This window comes from Pongo abelii, chromosome 17 (genome assembly GCF_028885655.2).
Source record: "Pongo abelii isolate AG06213 chromosome 17, NHGRI_mPonAbe1-v2.0_pri, whole genome shotgun sequence".
In the NCBI taxonomy this organism is placed as follows: Eukaryota; Metazoa; Chordata; class Mammalia; order Primates; family Hominidae; genus Pongo; species Pongo abelii.
The window spans coordinates 46,345,167-46,367,041 of NC_072002.2; the positions used below are offsets into that span (position 1 = coordinate 46,345,167).

The 21,875-nt window shown below is 40.1% G+C and overlaps 1 protein-coding gene and 1 pseudogene across 2 annotated transcripts in view; one reads left to right on the forward strand and one right to left on the reverse strand.

The window, feature by feature from the left end:
- Positions 1 to 14,026, forward strand: part of RNF125 (ring finger protein 125) — a 53,706-nt gene extending 39,680 nt beyond the window's left edge. Inside the window, exons 5-6 of one of the 2 annotated variants that reach the window (XM_024236017.3) lie at positions 6,866 to 6,973; positions 9,262 to 14,026. In XM_024236017.3, coding sequence (XP_024091785.1) covers positions 6,866 to 6,973; positions 9,262 to 9,348 — 195 coding nt within the window. In that variant the 3' untranslated portion in view covers positions 9,349 to 14,026. The remainder of the gene's footprint in view (positions 1 to 6,865; positions 6,974 to 9,261) is intronic. The other variant, XM_054537773.2, reaches the window with a different exon arrangement.
- Positions 14,027 to 16,706: 2,680 nt separating this feature from the next.
- Positions 16,707 to 18,597, reverse strand: LOC134760278 (small ribosomal subunit protein uS8-like; annotated as a pseudogene).
- Between the last annotated feature and the right edge of the window lie 3,278 nt (positions 18,598 to 21,875).

Below are 21,875 nucleotides of genomic sequence, written 5' to 3' on the forward strand. Positions count from 1 at the left end.
TATGACTGAATGGTACTCCATATGTACCATGTTTTCTTTACCCACTTGTCTGTTGCTGGACACTTAGGTTGTTTCCAAATCTTGACTATTCTGAATAGTACTGCAATAAAAATGGGAATGCAGATATTTCTTGAATATACTGATTTCCTTTCTTTGGGGAATATACCTGGGAGTAGGATTGCTGGATCATGTGATAGTTTGATTTTCAGTTTTTTGAGGAACCTCTAAATTCTTCTCCGTAGTGGTTGTACTAATTTACATTCTCACCACCCGTGTATGAAGTTTCCCTTTTCTCCACATCCTCGTCAGCATCTGTTATTGTGTGACTTTTGGATAAAAACCATTTTACCTGTGGTGAGATGATATCTCATTGTAGTTTTGATTTGCATTTCTCTGATGATCAGTGATGCTGAGCACTTTTTCATATGCCTATTTGCCATTTATATGTCTTCTTTTGAGAAATGTCTGTTTAGATCTTTTGCCTGTTTTTAAGTTGGGTTACTAATTTCTTTTCCTGTAGAGTTGTTTGCACTCCTTATATATTCTGGTTATTAATCCCTTGTCACATGAGGAGTTTGCAAATATTTTCTCCCATTCTATGGGTTGTCTCTTCACTTTATTGATTGTTTCCTTTGCTGTGCTGAAGCTTTTGGATGTGATTCCATTTGTCCATTTTTGCTTTGGTTGCCTGTGTTTGTGGGGTATTACTCCAGAAATCTTTGCCCAGATCAATGTCCTGGAGAGTTTCTCCAATGTTTTCTTTTAGTAGTTTCATAGTTTGAGGTCTTAGATTCAAGTTTTTAATCCATTTTGATTTGATTTTGACTATTTTTTTTAATTTGATACTATCTTCACCAACATTGAATAATCTATATCCTAAGGATTTGGAGGGATAAATATCCTTTCAAAAGAATCTTCCTCATCTGATTAAAAATGGAAAGAAACATCTGTTTCCACCCACATCAAGTGTTGTTTTGTTTTAATCCTATTAAAGCAGCCTTGGTCAGGAGATCTTTCCCCTTTTCCTAGCAAGAGGGTTTCTTGGTTTTACATTTGTAAAACAAAGGCAGAGAAAATCTACTCAATGATTTTGGTTATTTTTGGCTTTATGGTTTCTTGAAAAGAAAGAACAATAAATGAAGATTCATTGCATGCTCAAGGCCAGAAAATAGAAACCACAGGGCTAAGGGGATCAACTGAAGGCATCAGTAGGATGAGGTGAAGCTCTTCTAAGCTGCCAGGTCTCAAATCAGGACAGGCAGATGTCCGGTCCCTGACACACCGGCCTGCACAGTGAATGGGCTGTAAGCTTATCCACTAAAGACCTGTCATTGTTGGGGGTGGGTTGGTGGGAGCATAAGGACATGATAATATCACCATGTCTAGTAAGTGGGAGGCTAATCTTAGAAACAGTTTTCAATTCTCTGAAGTTGGTAGTAGCTTCTAATATGGTAGCTATTATTCACCCATTGCATTCACCATCAGAAAAAGTCCATACAGAGATGAAGCCAGCATATTTTGAAAGTACACTGTACAGTTGTTGGCTCTTAATATAAGTAGTATGGCCTGGGAGCATTGAGTAGAGACAAGTAAGAAAGGATGAGCTGATGTTAGGAAATGGACAACATTGAGTGTAAGTCAATACTTAGGTAACCTTCAGTCTGTCTCTCACCTACCATTTCTTTCTCCTTCCTATTCTTACCCTCTTCCCTCAGGTTTAATCTCCCAATTTAAGAAACAAAAGAAGTTTTTCCACTAGTACCGACTTCAGCCCATTGTTTTGCAATGTCGTTTTGACAGATGTGTCTTTAGTCACACAATTAAATTTTATGTTGACCAGAGACTGAAGACTCCACTAGTTCTCTATTAATGTCAGACTAACAATGGCTTGCACCTGTGATCCTAGCTACTCAGGAGGCTGAGGCAGGAGAATCGCTGGAATCTGAGAGTTCAAGGCCAGCCTGGTCAACAAAGTGAGATCCCATCTCAAAAACAAAACAAAACAAAAACTTCTTTGCTTAAAATTCCAGTGTTTTTTTTGAGACAGAGTCTTGCTCTGTTGCCCAGGCTGGAGTGCAGTGGCACGATCTCGGCTCACTGCAAGCTCCACCTCCCAGGTTCATGCCATTCTCCTGCCTCAGCCTCCCCAGTAGCTGGGACTACAGGTGCCTGCCATCACACCCGGCTAATTTTTTGTATTTTTAGTAGAGACAGGGTTTCACTGTGTTAGCCAGGATGGTCTCGATCTCCTGACCTAGTGATCTGCCTGCCTCAGCCTCCCAAAGTGCTGGGATTACAGGCGTGAGCCACCGTGCCTGGCCTAAAATTCCAGGTTTTCTGTATTTGTCTTCTCCACTAGACTCTAATCAGCCCCTTAATGGTAGGGATCAAGGTAACAGATATCTCTGTACCTCTGACTCTTTGCATCAAGTCTACCAAAACCATGTCAGGTGCTTGAATAAATACGGAGCACAGCTAGTTCCAACTTATCATTCCAAACTCATCCCCTACCACTTCCCCAACTTGCCCTATCTTCAGTTACACTGAGGTTTTTTCCATTGCTCTAAGCAGGCCTTTTTCTTTTAGGATTTACTGCCTTTTCCCACATTGATTCCTCTGCTGTGATGCTCCTCCCTGCTGGCCTGGCTGGCTCATTCTTCAAGACCCACTTCAGTTACCAGCAGCTCTGCTGGAGCCTTTCTGAACCCTTGGGCAAAATTAGTAATTCCCTTTACAGGTCTTGAACAGTTGTCTGTTCACACCTTGAGTATGGCACTTGATACACTATTGAAAGTATCTGCTTAAGTGATAATAATGGCAGCTAAAGACTGAGCTAATATAATGACTGAGCTTTATAATAGTAAATGGTGTATTATTTTAAATCTAACAGCTCTGAGACACAGAAAATCAGCGAGAGGCTGAGATGAAATTGGAAACTATTTTCTGGGTACTAAGAATGTAGGGATCAACTAGACACATGGTAGTTTCTTCCCTCGGGGAGCCCCAACTCTTCAAGGACAGGGATCAAATAGTAATAAATATGTGGCATTTATTGAATGTTTGATGTTTACCTGGCACACTGAAGACATTATCTGTAAATATTACAGCTACTCTACAAGGCAGGTGTTATTATCTCCATTTCACAGAAGGGGAAACTTACATGCTCAAGATCACACTGCTGGTGCTAGGATTTGAACCCAAAGTGTCTAACTTCAAAGTATCCTACTGATCTCTATATTCTAAGTGCCGAGCATGTAGTAGGGGCATAATAAAGAGTGTTGGATGAAAAAATTTCTATAAGCAGGTTCCTTCTCCCACACTACAGATATTAATAGTGCTCTTTTGTTGAAATATTTCTTGGTCTTAGCTCTGTTCTCATTATACATAGTGGCATCAGGGAAAATTAAATGTTGTCTTGGAATGACCAGTAGTGCCAATTAACCAAGAACATTAGGAAATTGTAAATGATTATAATTCAATAATAATTAGTTAAAAGGATGTAATTTTACTAAAAATAAGATGCAAAAATTAGCAAAGTTGAGCAAAATTCAGAAATAGACCTTTAATTATAGAAATTGAGCATACTGAAACTGAGATCCTCATAAAACAATAAGAAAAGAAGTATATAAAGACCTCATTTAAATAAAGAAAAACATTATCACCCAAATTGATAAATTGGACACTGTTAGAATGCGAAAAGAACATTGGAGGATCAGCGACATTGATTCCAGATCTGATACTTACAGCTGAGTAAATTCAAGCTATTTTTTTTTCTCTCTGAAATTGGGCTCATCAACAAAATAAGGATAGCAATTAATTCACTGAGTTGTTGTGAGGATCAAATAAGAATACTACCTAATTTACTACCTAACAACACATACTTGGCACTCAGTAATAAGTCTGCATCTCGTACTTTAAAAAATGAATACATGGGCCGGGTGGGGTGGCTCATGCTTGTAATCCCAGCACTTTGGGAGGCCGAGGTGGGTGGATTACCTGAGGCCAGGAGTTCGTGACCAGCCTGGCCAAAATGGTGAAACCCTGTCTTTACTAAAAATACAAAAATTAGCTGGGCGTGGGGGTGGGCACCAGTAATCCCAGCTACTTGGGAGGCTGAGGCAGGAGAGTTGCTTGAACCCAGGAGGCGGAGGTTGCAGTGAGCCAAGACCACGCTATTGCACTCCAGCCTGGGCAACAAGCGCAAAACTCCATTTCAAAAAAAAAAAAAAAAAGAATACATGAAGAAATATAATTTTTAAAAAGTGAAACTTTGTTAAAATGTGATAAAGTAATATATGTTAAAAGAGTTATTTATATTAGCCATCATAGAAGTGCAAATTAAAACCATGGTGAGATACCAGTACACATTTAACAAAATGGCTAAAATAAAAAAATTTGGACAATACCAAATGTTGGGGAAAATAAGGAAAAACTGAATAATTCATACATTGCTGGTGGGAATGTAAAATAGTACAGCCACTCTGGAAAACAGTTTGGCAATATTTTACAAAGTTAAACATATACTTATCTCATAACCAGGCAATCACACTCCTGAAAATTTATCCTAGAGAAATGAAAACTTATGTTTACGCAAACATTTGTACACAAATATTTCTTGCAGCTTTATTTGTAGCAACCAAAAACTGGAAACAACCCAAATGCCCTTTAAAAAATAAATGGATAAGCAGACTGTGGGACATCCATACATGAAATACTACTCAGTAATAAGGAGGGAGCTATGGATAAACCCAGCAACTTAGATGGATCTCAAAGTCATGCTCAATGAGAAAAGCCAATCTCAAAAGGTTAAATACTGTATAGTTCTATTTATATAAGTTTCTCGAAATAGTAATAATAATAATATGGGGAAAAGAGCAGAGGTTAGGGAGAGAGAAGGAAATAAAGGATAGCAATGCACTGACATTCCTTTGTAGTGACAGAATGGTCTGTATCTTTTTTTTTTTTTTTAATCCATCAAGTCCTTTTTTTTTTTTTTTTTTTTGAGACTGGGTCTCACTCTGTCATCCAGGCTGGAGTGCAGTGGTGCGATCTCGGCTTACTGCAACCTCCGCCTCCTGGGTTCAAGCCATTCTCCTGCCTCAGCCTCTGGAGTAGCCGGGACTACAGGTGTGCACCACCACGCCTGGCTAATTTTTTTGTCTTTTTAGTAGACACGGGTTTTGCCATGTTAGCCAGGCTGGTCATGAACTCCTACCTCAAGTGATCCACCTCCCAAAGTGCTGGGATGACAGGCGTGAGCCACTGCGCCCAGGGATTACACTTCAACATGAGATTTGGGCAGGGACAAATTTCCAAAACTATATCTCACACACACACACTGAAAAATATGAGTACAGGCAAAACCTGGTGAAGTCTTTTTCTTTTTCTTTTTTTTTTGAGACAGAGCTGGTGCCTTGGCTGCCTGGGTAGCTGGGATTACAGGCGCCTGCCACCATACCTGGCTAATTTTTTTGTCTCCACACCCAGGGATTACATTTCAACATGAGATTTGGGTGGGGACAAGTCTCCAAACTATATCTCACACACACTGAAAAATATGAGTACAGGCAAAACCTAGTGAAATCTTTTTTCAAGCAGTTCTCTTGCCTCAGCCTGCCAAGTAGGTGGGATAGCAGGTGTACACCACTACGTCTGACTCATTTTTGTATTTTTAGTAGAGACAGGGTTTCACCATTGGCCATGCTGGTCTTGAACTCTGGGCCTCAAGTAATCTACCTGCCTTGGCCTCTCAAAGTGCTGGGATTACAGGAGTGGACCACTGCTCCTGGCCAACATTCATAATTTTTGACCTGGTAATTGCCATTTCTGGTCATTTCTCCTAAGGAACTAATCCCCTAAAAGGTAAACACTATAGTTATTCTCATTTGTGATAGTAAAATATCCACACACAAACAAGTATTCCAAGAGGTAGGCAAACTAATTAAGTAAATTATGGTACATTTATTAACTGTAATATTGTTTAAATAATAAATTGATGAATATGAAACAAATAGTTATATTGTTATGTATGTATATGAACAAGAAATGCATATGAAGACAAATGCAATTTTATTTGCTTAATGTTGCTTTCATGTTTATGCAATTTTATAACATAATACTGAGGTATGGCTAATGGATGAATAAAGTTGACAGTTTATGTTTGAATGGTTACCTGTTGTTGTTTTTTATTGTTATTGTTTGTTTTGTTTTGTCTTGTTTTTTGAGACAGAGTTTTGCTCTTGTTGCCCATGCTGGCGTGCAATGGCATGATCTCGACTCACTGAAACCTCTGCCTCCCAGATTAAAGTGATTCTCCTGCCTCAGCCTCCCAAGTGGCTGGGATTACAGGCACCTGCCACTGCGCCCAGCTAATTTTTGTATTTTTAGTAGAGACAGGGTTTTACCATCTTGGCCTGGCTGGTCGTGAACTCCTGACCTCGTGATCCACCTGCCTCGGCCTCCCAAAGTGTTGGGATTATAGGTGTGAGCCACTGCACCCCGTCTTGTTTTGTTTTTTTGTGTGTCGGAGTCTTGCTCTGTCGCCAGGCTGGAGGGCAGTGGTGTGATCTTGGCTCACTGCAACCTCTGCCTCCGGGTTCAAGCAATTCTGCCTCAGTCTCCCGAGTAGCTGGGACTATAGGCGCGTACCACCACACCCAGCTAATTTTTGTATTTTTAGTAGAGACGGCATTTCACCACGTTGGCCAGGATGGTCTCCATCTCTTGACCTGGTGATCCGGCCACGTCGGCCTCCCAAAGTACTGGGATTACTTTGTAAACCACCACGCCCAGCCGTTGTTTTTAATTCTGACACTAATAACGATTTTAAATTCTTTCTTGAACCCCTGGTCTTGTTTGTTTCCAGTTCTGTCCACTTTGCCGTTTAATACCCGATGAGAATCCAAGCAGCTTCAGTGGCAGTTTAATAAGACATCTGCAAGTTAGTCACACTTTGTTTTATGATGATTTCATAGTAAGTATATTTTCTTATTTTTACATTATGTTTTTATGCTGTCTTGTTAAGCTTACCTTTCTGATCCAAGTGAATAAAACTATAGAGGAAAAAATGTGTATATAGCTATAGTGTTGAGTATTAGCATTAAGTAAGACGTCATGAAAATGGAATGTTTTGGCCTGGCACAGTGGCTCACGCCTGTAATCCCAACACTTTGGGAGGCCGCGGTGGGCGAATCACTTGAGGTCAGGAGTTCAAGACCATCCTGGCCAACATGGTGAAATCCTATCTCTACTAAAAATACTAAAAATAAAAAAATTAGCCAGGCATGGTGGTACGCGCCTGTAGTCCCAGCTACTCGGTAGGCTGAGGCAGGAGAATCGCTTGAGCCCAGGAGGCAGAGGTTTCAGTGAGCTGAGATCACGCCACTCCACTCCAGCCTGGGCAACAGAGTGAGACGTTGTCTCAAAAAAAAAAAAAATGAAATGCAGTTTCAAGATAAAATTTAATAACGATTGAAGATTGTCATTTGAGAATTTTCTCCATGCTTTCTATCTGCCAATTATTATTATCCAGGTTGGACACAAGGAGCTCAGGTTCTAAAGTAGTTTTAAGCAATAGCTCTGTCATATATGTGCGACCTTGCAGAAGGTATTTAACCTCTGAAACTCAGTTTGTGCACTGGTTAAGGGAAGAGATTAAAAGCACCTACTCCCAAAACTCTTCTTAGGATTAAATGAGATAATGTATATAAAGTGCTTTGCACAGTTCAGGTGCAGATGTTAGGCAAATTGGAGATGGGATGGGAGTGGAATTGTTAGGACCACTTGAGGAACTGAACAAGGAACATGACAGAGGCTTTAAATTCTCAGTTCCATATCTCTAAGCATGTCTTTTGTGGCCCATATGGCACACAGGCCTCAACAGAACTTGGTTCTGGTCTATGTGTTCTCTCTGGTAATACAAAGAGGTTTCTCTTGGCCGGGCGCGGTGGCTCACACCTGTAATCCCAGCACTTTGGGAGGCTGAGATGGGCGGATCACGAGGTCAGGAGATCATGACCATCCTGGCTAACACGGTGAAACCCCATCTCTACTAAAAATACAGGAAAATTAGTTGGGCGTGGTGGCGGGCCCCTGTGGTCCCAGCTACTCTGGAGGCTGAGGCAGGAGAATGGCGTGAACTCGGGAGGCGGAGCTTGCAGTGAACCGTGATCGCGCCACTGCACTCCAGCCTGGGCGACAGAGCGAGACTCCGTCTCAAGAGGTTTCTCTTTACCTTAGGTCTCTGAGGTGTTCTAAAAGCCAGGTCGATTCTGTGGCTCTTCTGTCTAATCATGCTCAGTCTATTCTCAAGATCTTTCAAACAAAGCATGATCCAGAGCTAGGCAGGATGAAACCACTTTGATAAGAATACTTTCCAGCCACTCACAGCCATATTCTTGGGTAGGGAAGTGAACTTGAAGTAGTGTTCTTTGTTTTGATTTTTTGCTTCCTGAGCTACTGTATACTAAGCTAAGCACTCTAGATGTATATCACATTTTATTCCTTGTAGCAACTTCCGTGAAGTGAATACTGTATTTTTATCTTCATTTAACTGAAATATCTGAAGCTCAAAGGTTAACTGAATTATCTAAGAACAAGCCAGTATCAAGACCAAACCTTGTGCTCTGCTGTGCTTTATGACTTTCCTTTGGATTTTGTGGGGGTTTTTTTGTTTTGTTTTTATGTTGCAGAATGGACTTTGAATAGGGATTTCACCTTTTGTTATTGCGGAAGAGGAGAGGGATTGCAGAGGATAGGGTTCTTAATGGTTTTTGTTTTACTTATAGAATGTGCTGACAGAGAATTTTGAATTCCACTTTGACACATAGGAGGCAAGGAGAAAGTTTTGTTTTTAACATTTTCTTCAGAAATAGCCATTCAGTTGTACTGCTGGCATTGGTGAAGCCTGTGGGGGAGCCTGAACTTTGCTCCATTTTACAGGTTTGTGTGGAACATAGCACTCTGACCAGGATTTGTAATGGTGACTAAAAACTTCTCATTATATCAGATAAAAACTTCAAATTTCAAATCAAGACTTTTTATTATGACAGTAACTAGTTAATCGATAGACAACAAAGTGAAGTGGAAAATTCATTAGCCCCAAAGCAAAAGTTCTGGGTTCTATGACAGGCTTAGTGGAACCTTGGACAAGTCTCCTAACTTTAGTTCCCTGCAAAATGAGGGTGTTGCATTGACCCTCATCGTCTAGTTTCTGAAATACTATTGATTCTGAATATATCTAATTATTTTTCTTTATTGTAGGATTTTAATATAATTGAGGAAGCTCTTATCCGAAGAGTCTTAGACCGGTCACTTCTTGAATATGTGAATCACTCGAACACCACATAATTTTATTAAAACGAAGGGAAAAGGGACCACTGAATTGCACCATTTAAGATGCTGCTTGAACAAATTGGAGGGAAGTTGTCAATGATTGATGGGCAAAAATGTACAACACAGTTATATGTCCATGTTTGTTGTTATAGTGCATTTAAAAACTGCTTTAATTTTAATGGTTTAAATCTGTTTTACATCCTTGAGATTCTTACACATCTAACAACAAAAAAAATTGTCTACATCAGTCATTATTACATGGAAAAGACACATGGTAGGCAAGTAGGTGGAGGATCTCGGTTTGCAAATTAGATAACACTTTGTGTATAATGCTACATATTAATAACTACCATCATGGTTAGGCACGATAACTAATCTTTGTTCTGTGTAAAAAAAATGGAGAGTGAAACAAAGTGCAGACATTCAAAGAAATAAGAAATCTGCTCCAATGCTCTTGTTCTAATCTCTAATAGATTAACGTTAATAATCTTGTATGGGAGTTGGAAAGGAAAATTTTGGAAGTCAAGAAAGTCCATTTAGACCGGACGCGGTGGCTCACGCTTGTAATCCCAGCACTTTGGGAGGCTGAAGCAGGTGGATCACGAGGTCAGGAGTTCGAGACCAGCCTGGCCAACACTGGTCTCTGTGAAACTCCATCTCTACTAAAAATACAAAAATTAGCTGGACGTGGTGGTGGGCACCTGTAATCCCAGCTACTTGGGAGGCTGAGGCAGAAGAATCACTTGAACCCGGGAGGCAGAGGTTACAGTGAGCTGAGATCGCACCAGTACACTCCAGCCTGGGTGACAGAGCTAGACTCCATCTCAAAAAAAAAAAAAAAAAAAAAAATCCATTTAACCAAATTGTCTTACATAATACTGTAACAAAACAAATTTTGTGTTAGAAAAGTATACTTAATTCTTTGACTTTTTATAACTGCATACATAAGAATTCAATATTTTTCAAATATTTATAGCTTATTTAGAAATATTTCTATAATATAGGCAATTTCTTAAAAACCATCAGATGATACTTACAGTAGAAGTATTCACATCCAGACTTTTTAGTAGAAAACCCTAAGGGCTTTGATTTCTTTTTTGATTGTAACATTTTAAAAATTATGAAATAAAAATACTGAAAACCAGACACAAAATTTATAGCTGAATGCCTTATTATAAGGAAATACTCTTTTAGGACTCAGCCAGTCACCCCACGTGTCCTTTTTGTGTCCTGTCACAATTACAACCCCACAAAAGTAACTGCTAGACTGATTTAAATAGTAATCACTTTGTTGCATTTGATTACTGCTGCAACACCTAAATGCATATATTTATATTTTAATATTATCAATTTAAAATTGTTATTAAATGTATATTTTATTTTACATCTCTTTTTTAATCTAGAAGTTCCTCCTTCTTTCCAGTTCCTTAAAATTTACCTAGTGAAGAACCTGATCCTAGGACCTATAGAGTTTCCCATGCTTTGTATTTTGCTGATTGCACACTCATGGCACGGTTCAGCACATTCCCCTATCCTCTAGATATTAGCACACGGTGCAGGTTCAGGCACATTGAATTTGAGAAGACTTAGGTTCAGTTCTTTGGCAAGACTGTAAATCATGGTGTCTTTCTTTCTTTCCTTCCTTCCTTCCTTCCTTCTTTCTCTTTCTCTCTCTCTCTCTTTCTTTTTCTTTCTCTTTTTTTCAGAGTTGCACTCTGTTGCCCAGGCTGGAGTACAGTGGCACAATCTCGACTTACTGCAACCTCCATCTCCTGGGTTCAAGCAGTTCTCCTGTCTCAGCCTCCCAAGTAGCTGGGACTACAGGTGCATGCCACCATGCCTGGCTAATTTTTGTATTTTTAGTAGAGATGGGGTTTCACCATAATAGCCAAGCTGGTCTCAAACTCCTTACCTTGTGATCCGCCCACCTCAGCCTTCCAAAGTGCTGGGATTACAGGTGTGAGCCACTGTGCCCGGCCCACAGGGTTTTTATCTAACCTTTCTGTTACAACTATACCTCTCTTCTATACTGAAAGTCCTGGTTTTCAAGAACACAGGGCACGATAGAATTAGAACATCCCACAATTACTCATTTCTTTTATTTATCTTACACTTGCAGCTGTCTCAGAATAACAACAGAAATACAACCACAACTAATATGGCAATTGAAACAATTAAAAAGTTTTAATTTGCTTTTCTCATTCTTTCCCAGTTTTTTTTTTTCCTTTTTTTGAGATGGAGTCTCATGCTCTTTTTGCCCAGGCTGGAGTGCAATGGCGCAATCTCTGCTCACTGCAACCTCTGCCTCCTGGGTTCAAGCAATTCTCCTGCCTCAGCTTCCCGAGTAGCTGAGATTATAGGCATGCGCCACCACACCCTGCTAATTTTGTATTTTTAGTAGAGTCAGGATTTCTCCATGTTGGTCAGGCTGGCCTCAAACTCTCGACCTCAGGTGATCCGCCCACCTCGGCCTCCCAAAGTGCTGGGGTTACAGGTGTGAGCCACTGCTCCTGACACCCCAATTTTTAAAATAGTTATACTATGTCAACATTTTCAGAACATACTGGTATAGCATACTGTACTTTCTTCCTTTTATCCCCCATTTATTCTTAGTTCTTCAATTATATATTTAATACTTGCCCCCAGTTTCTTTTGTTTTGTTTTGTTTTGAGGCGGAATCTTGCTCTGTTGCCTAAGCTGGAGTGCAGTGGTGTGATCTTGGCTCACTGCAACCTCTGCCTCCCAGGTTCAAGTGATTCTCCTGCCTCAGCCTCTCGAGTAGCTGGGATTACAGGTGGGCACCACCGCACCTGGCTAATTGTTGTATTTTTAGTAGAGATGGGTTTTGCCATGTTGGCCAGGCTGGTTTTGAACTCCTGACCTCAAGTGATCCACACGTGTTGGCCTCCTAAAGTACTGGGATTACAGGCGTGTTCCACCGCGCCAGGTAATTGCCCCCAGTTTTTATTTGATGGCTCTGACTGTTTCTCATATCTGACTCTTTAATTATGAATCCAGGGCATAGATTAGTATCTCCATCTTGTAAGGATGCAAAGAAGCCATGAAAATGAGTAATATCAACTCCTGAGGATAAAATGTTACTTGACTAGAGTTAGCTTTTTAATTGCAATCACTTATAAACTTCTTTGTTCCTTACATATAAGCATAGTCATAACCACGGTGCCCAAAATTTTCTATAAGTTAGTGTAACTCCTTAAAGGTCTTGCTACAGTTCTTCTATCCACTACAAATAATTGGGAAAATGTAAAGCTGAGTGAAATCTAGTGAGTCTCATATCCTCCCTTTTAGATACTGGTTTTAAGTTTGCTTTTCACAGCTGCTAAAAAGTAACAACTGATTTTTAGTTCCACAACCTCTCTTTCTTCAATTTGGATGGATCATACAATAAAGCAAAACCTGGCTGGTTACAGTGGCTCACACCTATAATCCCAGCACTTTGGGAGGCTGAGGTGGAGGATCACATGAGCCCAGGAGTTCAAGACCAACCTGGGCAATATAGTGAGACTCCTTCTATTAAAAAAAAAAAAAAAAAAAAAGCTGGGCATGATGCACACCTTTAGTTTCAGCTACTAAGGAGGCTGAGGTTGGAGGATCACTTGAGCCCAGGAGGTCAACACTGCAGTGAGTTATGGTCATGCTACTGCACTCCAGCCTGGGCAACAGAGCAAGACCCTGTCTCCAAAAACATAAGTAATTAAATATAAATAAAAATAAAGCAAAATCTGTTGGGAAACAAGAGAAAAAGGAGAGGAATTTTTCAGGAATAATCATAAAAAGAAAAATGATCATCAGACTGAAAGTCCAGAGCCTGAGAAATGAAAACATATTTTTAAGCATTGGTGTTGACCATGCAGACAAACTTTTGTTAATTCAGAGCAATACAAAAGGCACCTTTGAATCTATAAAACTTGAAAAAAGTTAATTGTGTTTCGGATAAAGCTTTAAGTCATCTGTCACTATTAACCTCAATGCAGCAATTCTGACTCCTGTGCCTGGATTCCTCTTATGATAATTTTGCCACCTACAGGACAGATTAGGTGCTGGTCGCCTGAATTATTTTGTGTTCTGAATTATTTTGAGCTCTAAAATGGTAAAGTGCAAATACTCATTGTTTTACTGTGCATTTGGTCTTTTATAAAAAGGTATTTATAATTCGTTGATAAAAACCAATATTTGAAGCTGTTGATTACCAACAAAAAAGTTTCACTGTCTTTATAGTGCCTCAGGATACAACTTTTTCAAGGCCTTATTAGAGAAAAACTGATTCACATGTTATTCTTCTAAAGCTAAATTATTAAAATGTAGGTTGAAAGATTGGATTGATTGTGAATCTACACTAAAGATATGGTTCCAGGCACACCTCCTCAGAGACCTCCAGGCAGACCTCCTTACTGTCTTCAGTGATGTTTAATTTCATTACTGTTACTGGGTGCCAAGTGTCTTTCATTTGGAAGTGAACTTACTCCACTTATTGAATGTTTATCATATCATAATTTGCATTTTTCAAACATTGAAGGTATTTTAAAAAGTCACTAAGAGATTCATTCTTTTATTATTCAACTACAAAAAAATAGTGTAATGATCAGAATTTAAAATGTATGATTCTTTTTCTTCTGTAAGTATGTATTGCTATGATAAATAAAAAATGGCAGGACCATTGTTTTTATTAAAATATCTACTGTGTCTATTCTTAAACATTAATCTTGGTTACTTTTTTACTCAAACTTAATAATGCTTTTTAAATTTTCATCATTGAGCAACATCTATCACAAAGGTGTACATTCATTTAGGCCAGTAGTTCTCAACTGGGGGTAATTTTGTCTCCCAGCAGACATTGGCAATGTCTAGATACATTTTGGGTTGTCCTAACAGGGCTCGGGTGTGCTAATGGCCTGAGATCTAGATACAGGTCAGGGATGCTATTCAGCATTCTACAGTGCACAAGACAGCCCCTCGCAACAAAGAATTATCCTGCGCAAAATGACAATAGTGCCTAGGCTTAGAAACTCTTATTTGGTCAACATAATACTGAGCACTATGGAATTATTATTCGTTCTGCTAGCAAGAGGCTTCACTGAAATTTAAAAGGTAAGATGTAGATAGATTCTTCCCCTGCTAAATCCATACTAAGTTTTGAATGGCTGTAGCTGTCATGCATACCCATATGTCATAAGCATATTAATTTTTTGATTTTTTGCAAGAACATGTACAGGACAGAACACAAGTGTTACTGACGAAACCTCTGATGCCTCTTTGCTGAGTGACGTTCTAGATGATTGAGGGAACCCAGATCAGTTGAGAAGATTTACCTTCATCATTTAGATTATCTTTATTGAAATAAGACAAAATATTACAGAGGGACACTCATGTCTGAGATCCTTGAAGCTAATAGTTATGTTTTTGTATTATTACTAGAAAATCATGTGGTATTTTAATTCTAAAGATTTCAGCAAAGACAGTGCATGGATCTTAAAGCTAATCATTGCCACCAAAATAGCCATGTAAGAAGCCCAGCGAAGGAGAATCAGAGGGAATGGTATTGATCTAGGTAAACTGGATTATGGTACAATTACAAGTCTCAAATCCCAGTGCTCACCCAAAGTCTACTGTCGTTCCTGGCTCTTCTCCAGGGAAGCTGTTCTCCAGCTTCAGAATTCCAGGGTACTTTCATCTCATGGCATTTGTATATCACTGTGTGTTCCTATATCACCCCTCACAACAGGCTGCTGAGTTGGCTACACAGGTAATTTCTGTTCATTATTTGCCAATGCAAGTCACATGGCCATATGTAACATCAAGGCATTGAGGAAGTGCAGTCTTCTCATGTAGAAGAGAACTGGATACTGGGACATAATAGTAATACCAACCATGAAGGTACAAGCCAGGCAGAGTTGACAAAGAAGACAGGAAGTACACAGGGTAGACATTCAAAATATGTGTGGAAAGGAGGGGTGAAAAGTCAAAATGAGACTAGCTTTCTAAAACATGAAGTCATGTTCATTTTTGCCATGGTAGTATTTTCTTTTCTTTTTTTTTTTTTTTTTTTTTTTTGAGATGGAGTCTTGCTCTGTTACCCAGGCTGGAGTGCAGTGGCACGATCTCAGCTTACTGCAACCTCCACCTCCCAGGTTCAAGCAATTCTCCTGTCTCAGCCTCCTGAGTAGCTGGGACTACAGGCATGCACCACCATGCCTGGCTAATTTTTGTATTTTTAGTAGAGACGGAGTTTCACCATATTGGTCAGGCTGGTCTCGAACTCCTGACCTCAGTTGATCTGCCCGCCTCGGCCTCCCAAAGTGCTAGGATTACAGGTGTGAGCCACCACGCCTGGCCCTGCCATGGTAATATTTTTGTTAATTTTACTTAAAGTTTGGGATTATTTTACCAAATGAAAGACCTGTCAGTTTCTCAGACATAAGATAGTGATTTCTTTTTTTGAATCGTTCTTTCTTATTTATTAACAAAAATGCCAAACGTGTTCTCTGTCCCTTACAACAGTATTTTCTCAGTATACTCCTTGTGTGCCGCCATCAGAACCACTTGGGATACTTGTTATAATTGCACTTTCCTGGGCCCTCTCCAGATGTACAGAATCTCTGAAATTATCATGGATTCATCAGGAAGTCATTGATATGTATTCCAATCTGCCCATTTCTCACCACCTCCATTTTTACACTTCCATTCCATCCATCAGCGTCTCTTGACTGGATTCCTAGAGCTATCTAATTGGACTCCATGCCTACACTTAAGAAATCGTCCATTTCTCAGCCAGTCGTGGTGGCTCACGCCTGTAATACCTGCATTTTGGGAGGCTGAGGTGGGTGAATCATCTGAGGTCAGGAGTTCGAGATCAGCCTGGCCAACATGATGAAACCCCGTCTCTACTAAAAATACAAAAAATTGGCCAGGCACAGGGGCTCACGCCTGTAATCCCAGCACTTTGGGAGGCCAAGATGGGTGGATCACCTGAGGTCGGGAGTTCAAGACCAGCCTGACCAACATGGAGAAATCCCGACTCTACTAAAAATACAAAATTAGCTGGGCTTGATGGTGCACGCCTGTAATCCCAGCTACTCAGGAGGCTGAGGCAGGAAAATTGCTTGAACCTGGGAGGCGGAGGTTGCAGTGAGCCGAAATCGTGTCACTGCACTGCAGCCTGGGCAACAAGAGCCAAACTCCATCTCAAAAAAAAAAAAAAAAAAAAAAGTCCATTTCTCATACAGCAGTTGGAGAGATCTTTAAAAGCATCAATCTGATTGGGCCATGCCACCTTTTCACTGCTTAAAATGCTCCCAGGGCCTCCATTGTTTTCTTTGTTGTTGTTGTTTGTGTGTGTGTGTCCAGGAGTCATTTTATTTGTAAATATATATTACATCTCTAGAAAAGAATCCTAGGATTTTCCCTCCTGTGTGTTTTCGTCCTGCTTCTTCATGGTCCATGATGCCAGCTGAGGTTGTCAGTACAATGAAACCAAACTGGTGGGATGGGAGCAGATTATTCTGCCATTTTTCTAGATCTTTGAGTTGCACATCAAATCTGGGGCTAATCACTCCGCACTTGTTTAGCCTGCCTGTGGGGTTCACAATTTTCCCAGCTCTGATCATCAATGATTTCAGACTCGCCAATGTAACCGTGCTTCATTATCAGAGTTAGAAACCAGATGATGACCTTGGAGCACGGCCCAATAAGAACCTGGTGTTTGCCTCTCTTTTTGGCATTGTTGATGCTCTTGAGAGCATCAGCCAGGACATGACATTTATGCGCACCATTGTGGTGATGTGGAAAGATAGTGGAAAGAGGTTCTTTGTTTTTTTGGTTTTTTTTTTTTGAAACAGGGTCTCGCTCTGTCTTCCAGGCTGAGTGCAGTGGTATGATTACAGCTCACTGCAACCTCGACCTTTTGGGCTTGAGCCATCCTCCCACCTCACCCTCCCTAGTAGCTGGGATCACAGACATGCACTACCATGCTGGGCTAGTTTTTAAAATTTTTGGAGAAATGGAGGTCTCACTATGTTGCCCAGGTTGGTCTCTAACTCTTGGACTCCAGCCATTCTCTTGCTTTGGCTTCTCAAAGTGTTGAGATTACAGGTGTGAGCCAACACACCCGGCCTCCATTATTATGAGAATAAATTGTGAAGGCCTTTCCATGCCCTTCAAAGCCCTTCACAACCTGGTACCTGCCCCCCTCTCCAACTTCATCTCACTCCACTCTCTCCCTTGATCCCTATACTTCGGCCACACTGTTAGGTTTATTAAACAGACCAAACTTACAGTGGGTCCTGCATCTTGGCACTTTCTATTCCTTTCTATTCCAGGGAAGAGTTTGAAAAGCTCTTCTCTGGGAGTTTGACATGACTGCCTTCTAAATCATTCAACTGTCAGCTCAAATGTCATCTTTTCATAAAGGAATTACCTTGTAATTCCAGCCAAAGTCACTCCTCCACCAAATCTGTCTATTGTTTTATTGTAATGTCTCCATAACTGTACTAGAATGAGAAGTTATCTTATGTATTTATTTTCATTTTTATTGGTTATTTCCTCTCTCTAGAATATAAATTTTTGATTGCAAGTATTCACCACTAAATTCTCCAAAATCTAAAACAATGGCATATGTCAAGTACTTAGTAAATATTTCAGCTGTCTAATCTATCATGAGACCTACTGATGATATATACACATATACATCATCAGTGTGTGATGATAACACACATATAAAACATCCAGCATGAAGTAGAAGGATTGCTTGGCCCAGGAGTTCAGGAGTTTGAGGCTATAGTGCACTATGATAGTGCCTGTGAATAGCCACTGCACTCCAGCCTGGGTGACATAGCAACACTTCTCCCCATTTTTTTTTTTTTTTGAGACATGTAATCCCAACACTTAAGACGGAGTCTTGCTCTGTTGCCCAGGCTAGAGTGCAGTGGTGTGATCTCAGCTCAATGCAACGTCTGCCTCCCGGGTTCAAGCGATTCTCCTGCCTCAGCCTCCTGAGTAGCTGGGATTACAGGCATGTATCACTACGCTCAGCTAATTTTTGTATTTTAGCAGAGGCGGTGTTTCACCTTGTTGGCCAGGCTGGTCTCGAACTCCTGACCTCAAGTGATCTGCCCACCTCAGCCTCCCAAATTGCTGGGATTACAGGCATGAGCCACCTCGCCAGGCTGTAAAACCCCATTTTTGAAAGAAGAAAAAAATCCTAATATTACCAGTAATCAAAGACATTAACTTGACCACTCTAATCATGTACCATTTTTCTCTCTTAGCATAATGTCTGGCATAGTGTAACCTCTAATAATTTTTTTTTTTTTTTGAGACATGGTTTCACCCTCTCACCCAGGCTGGAGTGCAGTGGTGTGACATGGCTCCCTGCAGCCTTGACCTCCCAGGTCCAAGTGATCCTCCTATCTCAGCCTCCTGAGTAGCTGGGACTATAGGCACACACCACCACATCTAGCTAATTTTTAAAATTTTTTGTAGAGACAGGGTCTCACTATGTTGCCGAAGCTGGCTGCAAACTCCTGGGCTCAAGTGACCCTCCCACCTCAGCCTCCCAAAGTGCCGAGATTATAGGCATGAGCTACCAGGTCCAGCCTTCAATAAATATTTTTTGATTCAGTCTATTAGCAAAATTTGTCAATTAATAATCCCCCATGAAAGGATGATATGGTGAAACTGGCATATTGTGCTGGTGATAGCAGTATAACTTACACATTTCAAAGCAAGTTGATAGTAATATCTTACCTCTTGGCCCAGTAATTCTACATCTGGAATTATTTCCTGGCACTCTAATCCAAAATGGAATCTATATGCAGGATGAAATTTATTGCAACACCATTCATAATGACAAAAAAAGGAGTGGGACGTAATAAAGTCTAATAACAGTTAAATAGTGGCACTTTTTGATTGTCACTGTCATTAGATAGGTGAATATCCTTCCTGTAGGATATAGCTTAAAAAGAATAATAATAATAATAATAAAGATCGGTGAATACATGATTCATAGCTGGGCATGGTGGCATGTGCCTGTAGTAGTCCCAGCTACTTGGGAGGCTGAGGCATGAGGACTGTATAAGCCCAGGAGTTCAACGCTGCAATGAGCTATGATCATGCCATTGCACTCCAGCCTGGGCAACAGAGTGAGACCAAATCTCTAAAAAAAAAGAAAAGAAAAAAAATACATCATTCAGTTTACTGTCAAGTCAGCTTGGGAAGAAATGTGTGTCTTTAAATTACTATATTTAAACTTTGCTTTAGTTAGTTTTAATTTAATTCTCATAGAGCAATCCTTTTCACTATTTCTAAGGTTTTAGGAAATATTTTATTGTTGCCCTAGTCCTTCCATCCCCAACACATCATGTTGTTTTATGCCTCTGTGATTTTGCACTTTTTCCTCAGCCTGAAATAAACTTCATTATTTTTCTGAAAAGACTTCCTTGACCCACCCAAGTAGAGTCAGTCACACCATCCTTCATATCACCAGTATCCCTTGACCATACATCTATTTCTATGGTTATCACATTATATTTCTTTGTTTATATATCTGAGATCCATGAGATGGGGAGTTCCTTGAGGGCAAAGGTTGGGATTTATCTTTGTAATCACAGGGCTTTACTAGAAATTCAATTCATGTGTCAATCTGTTCAGGCTACAATAAAAAAATACCATAGACTGGGTGACTTCAGTAACAGATTTTTGGACAGCCGACTTCTCACTGCGTCCTTACATGGTGGGGAGGGAAAGAAAGAGAGAGAGAAGATCTCTGGAGTCTCTTATAAGGGGATTAATCTCCTCTGAGGGTTCCACTCTCCTGACCTCATCGAATCCTAATTACCATCCAAATACCCCATCTCCAAATACTATCAAATGGTGAGTTAGAGCTTCAACATATGAATTTTGGAAGACACAAACATTCAGTCCATAACAACATGTTCATTGACTGGATGAATGAATGGCTAAAAAAATGGATGAGAATATTCATGTTAGCTTTTCAGTGTATTTTCTTAGCAATAAAGCCTACATGGGGAGCAAAATTATAATGAAGAAAGCAGCCCTATGCCTAAATTTGTGCATTATTGTTTCTGGAACTTAGCACAGTGTCATGCGTCTCTGTAGGCACTCCATAAACATCTGATAAAGAAATTAGTGAATAAATTGTAGTTTGATATGCTTACACAAGATGTTCTTAATGAATAATGTCTTCAAGCCAGATGCATTCCTTCTCTTTAGAGATATGCCCATCAAGTGAACCAAACTACCAGACAACTTCTCTCCTGGACAGAGTTCTAAAGTGAAGATTTATTCCAGTAATATAGCTCTTACAGGAGAAGCAGTATTATTTTGTGTTCATTTTAAAGCTATAGTGCTAATTCTGAAGGACAACTGTATATATTATAGTTGCTGAGTTTAATTGGCTCTAGATGTTACAGTGTAGTAATCTGCTACAGAGTCAACCTAGGTAACAAAATAAAATGGACTAACCTAGGTAATCAGGTAAAATGAAGAAAAACGTCTAGCTCTTATATCCACTATGTTTTTGTTTTCGTTTTTGTTTTGTTTTGTTTTGAGATGGCGTCCTGCTCTGTCGTCCAGGCTGGAGTGCAGTGGTGCAATCTCGGCTCACTCAACCTCCGCCTCCTGGGATCAAGGGATTCTCCTGCCTCTGACTCCCCGGTAGCTGGGATTACAGGCATGTGCCACCATGTCCAGCTAATTTTTGTATTTTTAGTAGAGACAGGGTTTCACCATGTTGGCCAGGCTGGTCTCAAACTCCTGACCTCAGGTGACCTGCCCACCTCGGCCCCTCAAAATGCTAGGATTATAAGCATGAGCCACGTACCTAACCCCAGTACCTTAGAATGTGACTCTTTTTGGAGGTATGGCTTTTAAAAAGTAATTAAGTTAAAATGGGGGTGATACTAACTATAACTGGTAACTCAATAAATATCTAACAGATGGTACAATCACTGCAAATGGCCTATCCACTATGTTTTGATATACCTCTAAGGTTATTTTACTTTGTGCCTTTGAAACACTCTTACTAATGTATGCAAGAAGGTCAAAGTCTTATAACAAAATCATACTGTCCTTTGACAGTATTTCAAGGATGTTTCCTCCAGAAATTTTGGCCTTGAGGCATGCTGGTTTTAAAACTACCTTAAAGAGAGAAACAGTAACTTTCTAATTTAAAAAACTTAATAAAGTGATCAAACTCTTAGAATGGTAGTTGAAAGTAGAAAAGGGGAGTTGTTCATGGGTATGGAGTTTCAGTTCTGCAAGATAAAAAGTTTTAGAGATCTGTTGCATAACAAGGTGACTATAGAGAACACTACTGTCTTATACACTTAAAAAAGGTCATGAAACCACGTCTCTACTAAAAGTACAAAAAATTAGCTGGGCGTGGTGGCGGACGCCTGTAGTCTCAGCTACTCGGGAGAATGGCATGAACCCGGGAGGCGGAGCTTGCAGTGAGCCAAGATGGTGCCACTGCACTCCAGCCTGGGGGACTGTGCCAGACTTCATCT